This window comes from Drosophila virilis, chromosome 2, assembly GCF_030788295.1.
Source record: "Drosophila virilis strain 15010-1051.87 chromosome 2, Dvir_AGI_RSII-ME, whole genome shotgun sequence".
In the NCBI taxonomy this organism is placed as follows: domain Eukaryota; kingdom Metazoa; phylum Arthropoda; class Insecta; order Diptera; family Drosophilidae; genus Drosophila; species Drosophila virilis.
Window position 1 is genome coordinate 4,525,763 of NC_091544.1, and position 14,861 is coordinate 4,540,623.

Consider the following 14,861-nt stretch of genomic DNA (forward strand, 5'->3'; position numbering starts at 1 on the left):
CTCTCTCGCACAGCGCGTGCAACAATAACAATAACAGCAGCAACATCAACAGCAACAAGCAGCAACCGTGACGCGCTAGTGCAGACCGGTTTGACGTGTTTTGTGCCAGCCAGCGAGAGAGGGTGAGAGTGAGAGAGCGAGAGCGAGAGTGCGAGCGTATTGTCGTGTGTCGTGCATAATTCCCACTGCGTACACTTGGTGCCACAGCGCCGCTTCTCTCGATTATTCAGACTGTGAACGTCGTCGAGTGAACACGTTACGAGCGCGTCGATCGCAAAACTATAAAACTTTAGTTGACTCTTTGCCCTCCCCACCCCGCTAGAAAGTTGTTTACTTGCCCGTCGCCCGCAACGGTTAAAAGGGTTTCAAAGCCAAGTGCATGTGTTAAGTGTTGTGAAGCGTCTAAATGTCGCAGCAAGTGTAACAAGCAGAGGCGACTAAATACTCAAGGATTAACTGAGAGACAGTTTAAAAGACAAAAGCCGCCAAAATAGCCGAACTAATCGCCGCCTCGCCCGCACAAACAACGCGCGTATTTATGACTAAAATGATTCCGCCGGTACCCACCTCAGCCGTCATGTTGCCCACGCCCAAGCAGAAGATCGGCTTCAGCATCGACTCGATTGTTGGCAACGATGCGACGGTGACTGCCGCTGGAGGCAATCCGGAGCAGCAGCCCGGCAGCCCCCAGCCGGATCGCAACGGACCCGGCAGTCCGCCTCAGACGCCGCCCGCTGCACTCACCATGCTGCCTGCCACGCCCACACCACCACATCATCTGATGGCACCGCCAACACATCATGCCAACCACGTGCTGCCACCGCACATGGCACCGCATCCACACGCGCATCCCCATCCACATCTATCGCCAGCCCAACAGCACGCACTGCATCAGCATCTGCTGCTACATCAACAGCAGCAGGGCACACCTAAGTCCCATCATGATATACAGGAGCTGTTGCAGCGTCTGCATCACAATGCCGCCATGGCCAACGGCCTCAGTCCTCTACAGACACGCCTCTCCCCGCTGGGGGATGTCACGTCCACGCCAGTTGCTGTTTCTCTGAAGCGCGAGCGTTCGCCAGCACCACCTGGCTCAGAGCAGGCAGAGAATCCAGCCCAGCGCATTCAGCCGCCACACACGCCGCCCAAGTCAGTCTCGCCGCAATCCTCGCAGCCCTCCTGCTCGCCCACCTTGCTGGTCAGCAGTCCGCATAATACACCGCCTCAGCAGCAGCAGCAGCAGCAACAGCAGCCGCCCAGCTACCCGAAGCCACCTGTAATGCATCCAGCTGGCGGCCCTGGGCCCAACCCACTCATGATGCCAGGCATGCCGCCCGCCGGCTTGGTTCGACCCTTTCCGATGGGCCCAGGTGGTCCAGCGCCGCCGCAAGGACAACCGGGCATGCCGGACATCAAGGCGCTGCCGCCATACATCAACACGCCGCCGGAGCTGGCACCACAGCACAATCCGCATCTGATTGCCGCCGCCCAGTTCCAGATGGCCGCAGCTCTGCAAGCCGGCCATGTGCTGGGTCCAGCGGCCGCCGCCGCCGCAGCGGCTGGCCTGCCCCCACACGCCGCCGCCTCCTTCATGGGCAGCCCGGGCATGCCGCGCGACAGCTACCCACTCTACCCGTGGCTGCTCAGTCGCCACGGACGCATCTTTCCGCATCGCTTTCCAGGAAGTAAGTACACACTAGTCAGCCCTGTTTGCCTGTGCGTTGGCTAACCAGCCCGATCTCTGCTGCTCCTTCCAGATTTCCTCTTGCAACCTTTTCGCAAGCCGAAACGCATTCGCACCGCCTTCTCGCCGTCGCAGCTGCTGAAGCTGGAGCACGCCTTCGAGAGCAATCAGTATGTGGTCGGCGCGGAGCGAAAGGCGCTCGCACAATCGCTCAATCTCTCGGAGACGCAGGTGAAAGTGTGGTTCCAGAATCGCCGTACCAAGCACAAACGCATGCAGCAGGAGGACGAGAAGGGCGGCGGCTCTGGCTCCGAGCGTAACATGCACAACGGCAGCGGCGACGAGGACGACGACGAGCTCATCGACATGGAAATGGACGACTGTGCCAGCGATGATGAGCATGATCTAGATGCGAGTCATTAGGCTGACCAGCCCCACCCCCCAGCTGCCCTGCCCTGCGTATGTGAGTTCCTTACTAAAGAAGCGCCCAAATTTGCTGAGCGTTGTGCGTGTGTGTGTGTGTGTGTGCCTGTGCGCGTGTGTATATGCGTGAGAGCTCTTAAAATTAATTATTTGTGATATATTCTTAAAGTGACAAGCGCTAGGCTTAGTGTATATAGAAGCGACTCTCATCTATCCAATGACAGAAATAGAAACAACACTTCCTACAAAAGTATTAAGTACGAGACGGTATGTGTCCACTGGCCACGCCCCCAAATACAGTGCCAAATCATAGGCGGGCGGGCAGGTGAGTTGCGCCCTTCTCCCTTCGAATTGAGTTGAGCTCACAATTGGAAAACAGCAAGCGAGAGAGAGAGAGAGAGAGAGAGCGAGAGAGCGGGAGAGAGAGAGAAACAATTGTACAAATTTTAATTGTTTAAGCGTGTAAATATTATAAAGAAAGTGAGAATAAATAAATTTAATTAGCGAATTTCTTGCACATTTGAACTCGTCGGTACTTTGTAATTCCTGTACATCAATTACGCATTTATTTATAACTAGTTTTATGTTAATTATTGTATTTAACTGAATGCCATAACGGTCATTCGTTTATGCTAATAAATTGCTATCAAGTACATTTAGTTGTCTTAGTTGTTAATTTTAGTTGTTAAGTAAAGAGACAATTGCTTGAAAAATATTCATATATCAAATATACAACAAATATTCTTATGCAAGAATAAAAATATTAAAAACAAAATGAACTTTAATTGGGCACAATCTAAAAGTGCAAATTCCAATTTGGCGAATATCTGGCAAAATATCTGGTAATAAATTATGTTGCATAATATTTTTGGCGTGACATCATATATTTATTTATATTTGCGTGCCCAGCATTTATTTATTATGTTTTCTATTTTCACCCATTTCTCTGACATTATAAATATAAGTTCCCATTTTTCATTTGCCTTCGCTTGGAGTTTCGATTCAAGTAATCTTTTTTCTGAACAGCCGACGGTCAAAACCCAATCCCACTGATTAAACATTTAAGCATTGTTTCGATTAAAGTTTTTTTTTTTCCCCCACTCAAGACACATTTACATAATTTTCAAAGCAAAAGTGAGGGGGCTAAATAATGAAATTGGCACTTTACCAAAGATTAAGAAAAATCACCTACAACTTTCGCAGCTTTTACTTAGAAAGGCGCCGGCCATAAGGAAATATAGTATATATGTATATCTTGAGGGGATTATGTTATGTACAATTTATTGAACAGCTCACCCCACTGTACATCCGTAGAGTTTTCACTGTACATCTATAGACGCTAGAGTCAGCCATTTGGCCTGTTAATTAATTAACGTGTGACATTCGGCATTACTTTGCTGTTGTTTTTTCACTAGGTGTTCGAAAAATGCATTAGGCGATTTATTTTTATAGATTTTATAAGCATTTTAATTGCACAATTTAAAATGCAAATCGTGTTTTATTGTAGAATTTAATTGAGCGCCAGCGCGAGTGAGATCAAAAGACACGACTGCTTTGGGGCGCTTTTGGGGGTGGGTGCAGGTGTTGCAGGTGGTGCAGCCGGGTTGCAGTGGGGGTGTGGGGGTAGATGCCCAAACTGGTTTGCTGGAAATGACATCGCGGCACTTTGGCTTGAGGTGTGCTAATGATTTTTAAATCAATATTTATGCGACTATCGCGACAGATCGACAATCGAGTGAATTCTCGCAAGAGAAACTCATGAATATGCAATGCGAATGTGAATTGCAGGCTGCAACATCCATATCAACTGGCCGGGGCCAATTGATATCGGCTAATTAACAGGCAAATCGAGCCTAATTACTAGCTGTTAACAGCACTAAATTGCGGCCGTCTGTCAGAGGGTGTCGGGTCTATGATTTGGTTGAATAACCGACTAGCCAACTAATCGGACGCAGCAAAGTACACAATGTATCTAAGCTCATGCATAAATCAGTGTCAAAAGCTCAACAATTCAAGCCCTAAGAGCCAATTACACACACAGAGAGAGGAAGAGAAAGAGAGAGAGGGAGAGAGATACTGATATAAATCGCATTTAGTTATAAGGCCAACAACAATTCAAGTACTTGGGCCGAGGCGTGTGTTTGCTTAGTAGCACGCACATTTGATCCCTAGATAGTAGTAGTAGTAGGTGCTGTCCCTCTTTGGTATTTCTCTGTTGTCTATCAAAACGTTGTTTATAATTAATAATAAATTACGACGCCCACTTGATGTGGAGCCTGCTTGCATTTTGTTATTGGGGCTTATCTTTGGCCCTGTTTTCCTAACGATATCATTTCAAATGTTTCTGTAGAACAACAAAACATATTAGACGGGTGGGGTGTGAGTGTGTGTGTGTGTGTGAGGGAGGGGGGGGGGGGGGGGGGCATCTTTTTTGGGTAATTCTCAGAAATTAGCTCACAATTTTTATATACAACTTGTTTTGCCCCGTGGCTTATTTTGAATGCTGCCACAAAAGGTTTGTGGCGCGCCCCGAAAAAAAAAAAAAACCCAGCCACAACAAAAACATTCACTTTATGCTGTCGTTGTTGTTGTTGCGGCCAAGTTATTTATCCAATAAACTTATTAAGTAATCCAATTTGGTTAAATTAGCTGCGTCTTTTTTGGGTTGTGGCGTTTTTTCTCTCTATTTTTTGCTGCCCATAGTTGTAGTTGTGTTTGTGATTGTTGTTGCTTTGATTTTTGCTTTTCTTGGCTTTAATTGAGTTTTGTTTCTAACCTGCTTTACCTGGTGTTTGCTGTTGTTCACGTGTTCATTTAATTGCCAAGTATTTTGATGTTGATGAGCTTGCTGATAATACCGATGCTGACATATTATATTAATTAGCCGAAGTTTGAGGCTTATTGATCGATTGCCTGCCTGATGCAAATTGTCAAAAGACGGCTCGAAAAACTGGCCGCATGCTCGTTCCATTGCATTGCCAATAAAGCCAAATTGATGCTGTTGATTTTCATGGTCCGCTAATGATCATTACGAACGCGCACACACACTCGAACACACACTCCAAAGCGGGACGTGCCACAACGAGGTGAGTGTCTGTGTGTCTTCTTCTTGTTTGTCTGATTTCTGCGCTGTGTTTAATGCGTGTTTCCAGGAAGATTAATACGGCGAAATTAAGGAAAATAAATAAATGTCAACGCAGTACAAGATCGTTATCTCATTTAACAATAATTACCCTGATATGGGATATGCTAACTAATCTGTTATGCCCCCATCTGCAGCCCAGTCCTGCACTCACTCAGGATCGCGGCTCACATCGATCCCCAACAGGTTTGCCGCGGCATTCAAATTGTCAATGTTAGTGCTTTGTGTTGTCGTCGTTTTGGGATGTCATCGGAGGTGTCGCTGGGCCGCGTGTTGTGTTAAATTAAGTAATTAATTTAAAGTCCATGTTGGGCATTTGTCTAAACGAAAGACTTAGGCAACGAACTTGCTGGCCAAGCAGCCATTTTGCCAATGCCCGCCACGCTTGTTAACTTTTCAATTCACTTCCGCCAGTCGGTTAAAGAGAGCGAGATATTGATCATATTCATTCAATTGCTTGTAATTTTGGGCCGCTTTCAACTTCCTGCCGTTAGCTGTTGGCCCGCAAGATTGGCATCAATTTAAAACTCTCGACATTTGTTTGTCATAATAATAATTCCTAAGCGTTTTAATTGAATGATTATAAGGTGGGCGTTGGCTCCAGCTACCTTCCACCCTGGCCAAATTCAACTCTAAATTGAATTATGCTTTGTCATTGCTCAGCGCTTGAGAGTCGGCTTTAATTGCATTGTCAGAGCCAGAGTCAGAGCCAGGTTGTTGTCCGTCCAGACTTAACATAAACATTCAGCTAAGCGCTCAAGTGCTTAATTAAGATCAAAATTTGTTAGCATTTATTTATTTAACAATTTTCTTTTTCCAGGCCCAATATTTTGATGTTTTCTAATTGCCTCAATTATGTTGCCGCTCCTCAACATGGCTCGCTCTCTGCGGCGCCAGCTGACACGGCATCATCTCATTCATATGCAAAGTACTCGTCTCATCAGATGCCAGCGCTCAAATGTCCAGCTTGTGTCCATTGCTTTAATTTGGTATATCAAAGAGAGACATTATGCTGCCTGTCTGTGGCGTGGAGCGCTCGTAAAAGCGTCAAATTTCTCAAATCTCTTGTGACCATGGGGCGCCCGGCGTGCTTCTAATTGTTGATATGCATCTCACCTATGTGGCGACTCGAATGGGAGACTCTTAATATTATTTGGTGAGTTTTATGTTTTATTTCAAATTAGTCGCATAAATATGCCAACTTTACGATGCGCCCTGATGCCTGCCTCTGCTGATGGGCGCCCACGCGGCGTTCGATTGTTTATTTTGGGCCAACAATCGAATGCTTGAACAGCTCGTGTTTAGTTTCAGGCCGCAATGCATTATTCAAGGGTTAGGCTGAATTGAAGTGAATAGCTAATCAATTACCGTCAGTTGTAGTTGCATTATGCATACCGTTATTGAATTATTATAGGTCGACCACAACGTCTCCTTGTACCCTTTGCCCCCGTTACCCCTTTTGCACCCTGCTCAACAGTTCGCCAAATGCGTCGATTGCGTGTGGCCATTCCCAGGCATTGGCTATTGGATAGAGTACCTGGCGATATACATATTAATTGTGGTGGCTGCATTTGACACCGCCTGTTGCACTGTGTGGCTTGTGGCCAGTAGATGCACAGCTCGGGCGGGGCGTCTAATATTGCAATTACCAGCTGCAATTAGCCCATTTGGCATTGCCACAGGGCCAAGACACGAAACGCGCCTTGTATTATAATTAAAAACCAATTAGAATATTCATTACGAAAATTGCCATACGCTTAAGTATCGTAAACAAATGTGCATCAGCCATGCCGTGCGAGCGTATTTAAATTATAGAGCGGGTGGCGAAGCAGCTAACATCGATTAGCTGGTTTGTTGTCTCGATGTCTCGGTACTGGGACGGGAACTGAATTCGCGAATGGGGAAATGTTGCTTGTATTATTATTTCCATTAAACTGTTTAGCTTAATAAGCATGCGAATTATAAATAGAGCTGCGTCATAGACAGATAATCATCACGTGAATGTGGTCCAAGTCGGTTCAAATGAAATTAACAATATTCACGAGCTTGTATTATAATTAAAAGTCAGGCGTATCGATTGAATTGCCGTAAATGATAGAGTAGTTGAGTTAAGTGGCTGCAACTAAAGTCTGAAATGTGTACACAAAATAATATTCTTAATAAGAACTAAGCGCAATAGCATACAGGAATCAGAGTTACCGCTCAACGTTGATGCAATATTTTTATACCCTGAACCCATTAAAAATGGATATAAGGGTATATTGTATTTGTGCAAAATCCAAATGTATGTAACCGGCAGAAGGAAGCATTTCCGACCCCATAAAGTATATATATTCTTGATCAGCATCTGCCGAGTCGATCTAGCTATGTCCGTCCGTCCGTTCGCATGTATGAACGCAAGTATATTTTAGATGTAGGTGCTCCTTGTCCCTGTTTCCGATAATCGATAACTTACTCCGTTTCCAAGCAATCGATAAAATTCGATATCGATATCCTGTTTTTTGGGCAATTTTGGTAAATAATAACCGCTAGAGTCACCAAACCTAACGTATAGCTTATAAAATACTTAAAATATATAGGTATATGCATTTGATGTTGGAAGAAGAGGATTCAGGGTATCCCCTAGTCGGGAGCTCCCGACTAGAACCTCTTACTTGTTTATCTTGCCCGAATGTCATCATTTGTGCCAACACATGTTGGCTTGTGTTGTTCTTCATGTCGATCGCAATCGTTTTTTAATACAGAACAAGTTCTGTTTATTGTCTAAGCAAGTTTGTTGCTTAAGTCATTTGTTTCTCCACATGCTCCTCCTCGTTTATTTCACTTTAACGGCTTCTTTCGATTTATATTAAAGATGTCTTATTTACAAAACATCCAATTCGTCACACAGCTGGCTGGCTGGCCAGTTGCGCACCCACACGCAGTCCGGAGTCGCACTCATCGATTCACACCCCGTTGGGGACTGCCGGCTAATACCCCGAAATTAATGAATGCAGTCAGCGCCTAACATTTGTCACAGCAATTTTCAATAATTTCCATCGACACCAGCAGCAGCAGCAGCAGCAGCAGCTCGGACAGGGAAATTATTGAGAAATTATGCAGCCAACGGCTGGCAATCAAACAATTAAATATAAATTTGTGGTATTCACGCCCCGATGCGTGAGTGGCAGCAAAGCAGCCACATGATGTTGGCATTCCTGTGCTGAAGCCACAAACATGAAATTCACAGGAAAATATTGTCAACATAATGCTCATAGATTATCAAGAGCCTCTGAAGTCTCCAATACAATTTTGACAGCGTATTTCGTAATAAAATGGGAAATTCATTGAAATTGAGCAGCACGGCAAGTGCATTTCAATTAGCACCGTGGAAGCCATATTTGGACTTTTAATTAATCAAACTGGCACAGAGATTCAGATTGAGTCTGAGGCAGGGCGAGTGCGAGTGCGAGTGCAAGCGAGATGGCTGCGCTTTATTTTGACATTTTCCACAGATATTAGATTAACATCATTTTAAAATCAAATTAAAACATTAGCCGGGCCCACCCCTGCCTGACAGCCAAAAGGTCCAAAACATTCAGCAGCAGTTGGTGACGGCCTGGGCTTGGCCCAGTCGAATGTGCTGCCCCTTCGGTTTGGGTTCTTACTGTTTCGACTCGTTACGGCAACTGCTGTTTTGTTTGGCGTAATTTAGATAACAGCTACAATGGGACAGGCATTGGCCTATTGACAAGTGGCATTTTCCGGGAAACGACAAGCCTCACTCCATCATCATCATCATCATCATCATCATCATCGTCATCGCCGCACTCATTTCAACGGGGCCCACGCACAGCGTTCAATGCTTGACCAGCTAGCCAGTCAGTGCAGAGAGCCAGAGCCAAGTGTCAGGCGTTTGCACACACGCAGTGCCAGATCCTTTTGCCTCCTTGGGCTCTACCTGGGCCTAAAACAGTTGTCAAGCAGCTACAGCAGCGACAACACCAACAACAAGCCATGTCGTGATGTCAATGTTGATAATGCCAGGCGATCTGACTCGGACTCGGTGTCGGACTCTGACCTGCTGTGCGTAGGCGTAGGTGTGTGTGCGTAGTGTTCTCTGTGTGTTTGCTCTTTTTAATTGGAAATTAAACAAATGGCCCCGGCCAGCCAGAGGTTGAGGTTGAGGCCCATTATTCCTCTTATGGTTTTGCGTGATTTGCCCCAGGGCACTTGAGCGTCAATTGTTGTGGTGGTGCGTATTGTTTACACAATTGTTTTGTTGGTTTTTTATGAGCAGAAACCGTTAGACAAAGTCGGTTAGTCAGGCCAATGAATTTTTGGTGGGAACAATGCAATTTTGCTACAAAAATCAATCTAATTACCAGGAAATTTGAGAGCTAATGAAGTGAAACGATAAGAGCTAGAAAATTTATAACTATATGCACTTAAATAATAATCTAGATAGAATTCTTGAAAAGCATATAAAAAAAACTTTCATAATAGAAATATGCCTTTTAGATCCTATAGATCCAGTTATCAGGCAGACAAGTTCGTTGCCTGAGTCCTTTGTTTCACATAGAGCACAGCCGGGCAAAACCCACTGAAAACTCTGCTTAAAACTCATTTTGTAAACATCACAAGCCAAAATGCAACATTTAGTATGTCCATTGGCTTCCGTTGAAATCCGCTGAAGACAAAAACCCCCCGCTCGCTCGAACGGTTGCCTCGCCCGGTTGCCGGACCTAAACGAAGCTTTGCCTGCCATCAAAAGTGAAACAATAAGTCAGGCAAATGACACACCAAACACACACAGCACACTATGCGATACCCTTTAGTTGAAATTTTAAGAAAATCTAATCATCTGTTGCTACGCCCACCGAGGCAAGCGAGCATGGCTCAGGGCAAGTTTGAATTTCGTGGCCAAGAACTAAGCAACAAGCAAACGTATTAATTAAAGGTGCGCAACGCCTCCCAGTTTCTGTTTTTGTTCCTGTATCTGTGTCTGTATATGTTTCGGTTTCAGAGCTGAGCCAAGGAAACCCTTTAGGGGCATCCCGCTGGCATGGCTGCCTTCCGAAGTTCGCTGTAAAATTATGATTATTGCCATTATGTGCTTATTAAATATGAATTCTGAGCCCGGCCCGAACGGGCGAAAACCCGTCGACGCAGCCAGTTTGACTTGTGGCTAGGGCTTGTGACAAAAGGCATAAGTCAACGCAAGGCATGCAAATATATGCGTGGGCGTAGCCGCAACCCTTTTGCCCGATCTGGCCGTTTCTGCCCAGCAGCAGCTAACTCGACTACAAACAATGACAAGCCGAAAACACAGCGCAACTGCAGTCGAGGATTAGGTTCATTGAAAGAAATCGCAGGCCAACAGCCTAACAGGATTGCCAAAGTTAAGCCACAAGTGCATGTTGTGGGCTTAGTGCGAGTCGGACTGCTCTAATCCTGTTAGAGAGAGCGGGGCGCAGATTGAGCTGCAACCGGATTCAGCTTAGGCCAACACACTGCGAAAATCCCGCTGACTCTCTCGGCTGGCAGGTAAGCAGGCTACTTACATGCTCGGATCGGGGCAATTTCCCAAATAAATAAACACAATTTGATTGCCAAAAATGAGAGCCAATTATGTGGTACGGCGGACTGACATTTGAAACGCTTGTCAACGAACAAATTTAAACTAAATATTTGTTTTGTTTATGTTGATGTTTATGTTTTGGCTGAACGAAGAGAGAGACGATTCAGTTTCTTTTGGGCCTTCATCTTTGATGAAGAAGTGGCAGTTGGCCGCTTTCTTTGCTCGCTTTTCACCGTTTTTCTCGTTTTTCTTAGCTGTTTATCGTGCTGCATTCAGCTGTGTGTGTGTGTGTGTGTGTGTGTGTGTGTGTTGGGCCAGCTTTTATAGCCAATTTACCAACTGAATAAAAGTAAAACGTAACAAAATCTGTTGGCCCACAGATCTGACATTAATCTCAAATATATTACCACAGTAATTTGATATTTTCTTTCGCCGCGCGCGCGCCAACTACACAAAAACTTCAATGCAATAAAATTAATTTAAATTCTCGACTTGGCCAACACACACACACACACACACACACACACACACACACACACACACACAGGCACACAAAATGACTAAGCGCCCTCGCCTTGCGACACCAATTCAAACTCCATCTCCAACTTCAGCTTCATCTCCATCTTTGGCTGTAACCTCGCTCATAAAGCAGCCAGCAACAAATATCTGTCGTTTATTTAAATTTAGCTATCAAAAATGTTTACGATCCACATAACTGACTAAATCACCATAAACACCCTGTTCGGTGTTTGGAGTCCGCGTGCAGTCGCCCCTCTGCCCCATGCGGCGCTTGGCTAGACCAAACTCTAGACTCTCGACCAGCATGATGATCATCACTATCATCATCATCATCATCGTGTACATCATGATGAGTGTGCGCCACAATGGCGCATTCTGTTACCCTAGGTGGTAAGTTGTGGCAACAAGTGCCTCGCCACAGATGATCTCCTCTCCCTTTCACTCTCTATTGCTATCTCTTTCTCTGATGGACACCTCGCTCTAATCTCTGCGAGTCGAGTCCGGCCTCGGACAATCTTTGGCACTTTAGCGTGTTGAATGCGCTCATTTATGTGAAATATGATACGGGCCATAATATGCAAAAACATTTTAATCAATTAATTATCTGCACAGCTCTTCAGGCAGCTCATGGCAACAGAATCCCCCGCCGGAGAGACCAGAGCGGGTGCTGGACAGAAGGCGTTGGAATTGTTGATGCTGCTGCTGCTGTTGTTGTTGTTGTTGCTGTTGTTGTTGTTGTTGCTGTTCGTGTGCCCGTGTGTTCGTGTTGTTTGCTCTGTTGCTGCATGTAAATAATTTTAAAAGTTGCTCATGTGAAATGTGGCACTTAAATAACACAGCGGGTGGGTGCACTGACTCCGGTGATATGTGATTACAGCCATGCCCAGAGCAATGGCCAGGTGATAGAACCCGACAGCTTAACAACTTAACAAGCTGCTTAAAAATGAAGTCATTAAATGATCCAATCACATCGGACGCAAAGCCATAATCACATTTGCCCTATAAGGCAACAGCTCCTTCAACTATTCCTTTAACTTCTTTCCTGGCTAAGAATAATTTATAGCTAACTAAATACATACATACAAGCACTTTCCCGGCGATTTCTATCCGCCTAAGAGAGTTTTCACTGTACACGTTTATATGTACGTATGTATGTATCTTGTCTTTGTAAACATCTCGCAGCTCAACGTAATCGACTTGTTTTTTAGCATTCTATAAATTCGCTAAATATTGTGCATATCATTAAATACAAGAAGAAGAAAAACTATAAAATCGACAATGGCTAATCGTGTTTTATTGATTTGAAATCGCTAAGCAAACTCATTGGGAACACTATTTCCGTACATTCTGACCTTTTTAATGCTTTGTTTTATTTGGAACTGCAGAGCCTCAGCCTTAAATCTTTCGCTCTTCTCCGGATGATGTCCCATAAATTTGTTCTTTTGTCTGCCCCTTTTATGTGCTGTTAATTTATTAATGAACCGCTTCGCACAGCAACAAATAAGCCAGGCAAAACTCATTTGCCACTCCACATATCCCGAAAGGTTCGCCGGATTTGTTTGTGTTGTCTTCGCGCCAGCGCCTAATTAAGTTTTAACAAAACTTTATAATTTTCGCTGCGCATAATTTAGAGAGAGAGAGAGAGAGAGAGGTAGAGAGGGGCATGCGATGGCAGAGATTTGATTGCTTTCATAAAATGTATTATTTATTTACTTTTAATTGGCTTCATTTGATGGCTTTAATGATGCGCAAATATCGGCAGCAGCAATTTTTATTCACGCTAATAATATAAATTAAATATTAAATCGAGTCGCTGCGATTGAGAATAAGTTGGGGCCTGGCGACTCGGGCAGGTAAAAACATGCAATGAAACGGGTTTCCAGCTGCCTGAAGGGGAGCTAATGATATCACACCCAAAATACCCAAGCTGTGCACATGTATGTGTGTGCATATATGTGTGTGTGTATGTGTGTAAGGAAAGTGAAACTCATTTAGATGCTGGACGCTTCTCACCTGATGCGCCAGGCAATACACAACAGGAGTTCGTACCCCAATGCCGACCCCGACCTCGACCCAAACACCGATCACGTATCTCTATCTCTATCCGATTCTCCCTCTCTCTCTCTCTCTCTCTCTCTCTCTCTCGAGACATCTCTCTCCGAGCTGCTGCCACCTGCTGTGCGCTGATGCCTCAATCGGCTAGCTGGTCGCAATCTCATCGGAAATCACTTAGATCCCAATAAATAAAACTCGCATACATGTCGAATCCAGCCACCTGCCAGCCCCCCACCCTTCCCCCAATGCCCCCCTCGACAAACCCCCTTTTTTAATCCATGACTTGCAACATTAATTACGCGTTACTTAAATTCTAATGCGCTGCGATTACAAATTAAGTTATTGGCCCGAACATTCATGCGAATCGTCATGCTGAGCTGGCCGACCATATGTGGCAAGTGGCAAGCGGCAAGCGGCAAGTGGCATCTGGGACCAGTTGGGCACAGCATGTGGCGGCTGATGGCTAGGAAAATATGCAAATTCATCAGCCATGACCATAAATGGGCAGGGGGCGGCTGACGCCCCCACAGCATTCACATTGACCATTAACTGGCATTACAATAAATATGAAATTAATATTAATTTCAATTAATGTCAAACATTAATGTCCACAAAAGCGTCGGGCATCATTTGTTGCTGTCATTTTTTTAAATGTCTCTCAATTCACATGTGATTGTTGCCAGTTGCTGTTGTTGTTGTTCATCGGCTGTTGGCGACTTGGCGGCTTTTGCATGCGATTTTATTAGTGTGATAGTGTCACAGAGTCCGCATGATTTATGGTGAGCCCAAAATCAGTGCCTGACTCACAGACAAGACAGCGACGCGGGCTCAACGAATACAACGAATTTTTAATTTCTTTTTTTAATACAAATTCTCGATATGTGCCCAAGATAAATGCCACTCATTAGGCTCCATAACGGTCGCCCCTATGGCTTTCGCATTGAGACAAAGCCAAAGTTCAGGCCCGTGGCATATGCTAAGTCTTATAACCAGCTGAAAGTTATTGTCAACACCGACTTTCCCACATATGCGCTTTTTTTTTGGCTTATTGGCCTTTGTCTTAGCCCCAGCTTTGGACTTGGCTGCGAAATTAGCAAAAGCATCGAAGATCGATTGCTTAATTAGGCTGCGATTTGACAATGTCAATGATAAACACGCGGGCTATCTTTCACATGCGAGAGCTACATGTTTCTCCCATCGACCCGCCTCCGCCCCCGCCCCAACCCCGACCCCGGACTCTATTGGCCATGCCACGCCTTTGCGTCCGCATGCAAATGAGGCGTTGGCGTTATCGATCGCAACATGTGTATAAATTTAAGCTCGATGTGTATTTTGTTTTTATTACTGTCGATAAGTCGTTATAAATTGGGTTAGAGGTGCGTTTCGATCACAGCGTTGGCGCTATTGCGACTGTGAGTGTCCCCCCTCACCACACCATACGCCTGATGGCCCCTCGCCTTGCAATTTGAGTTTAA

The 14,861-nt window shown here is 45.1% G+C and overlaps 1 protein-coding gene across 1 annotated transcript; it reads left to right on the plus strand.

Annotated features, from left to right (window-relative positions):
• Positions 1-215: 215 nt before the first annotated feature.
• Positions 216-2,635, plus strand: ems (empty spiracles). The gene is made up of 2 exons (XM_002054813.4): positions 216-1,688; positions 1,761-2,635. The coding sequence occupies exons 1-2, from the start codon at positions 539-541 to the stop codon at positions 2,108-2,110; spliced, it is 1,500 nt and encodes a 499-aa protein (XP_002054849.2). The 5' UTR covers positions 216-538; the 3' UTR covers positions 2,111-2,635.
• Positions 2,636-14,861: the final 12,226 nt, after the last annotated feature.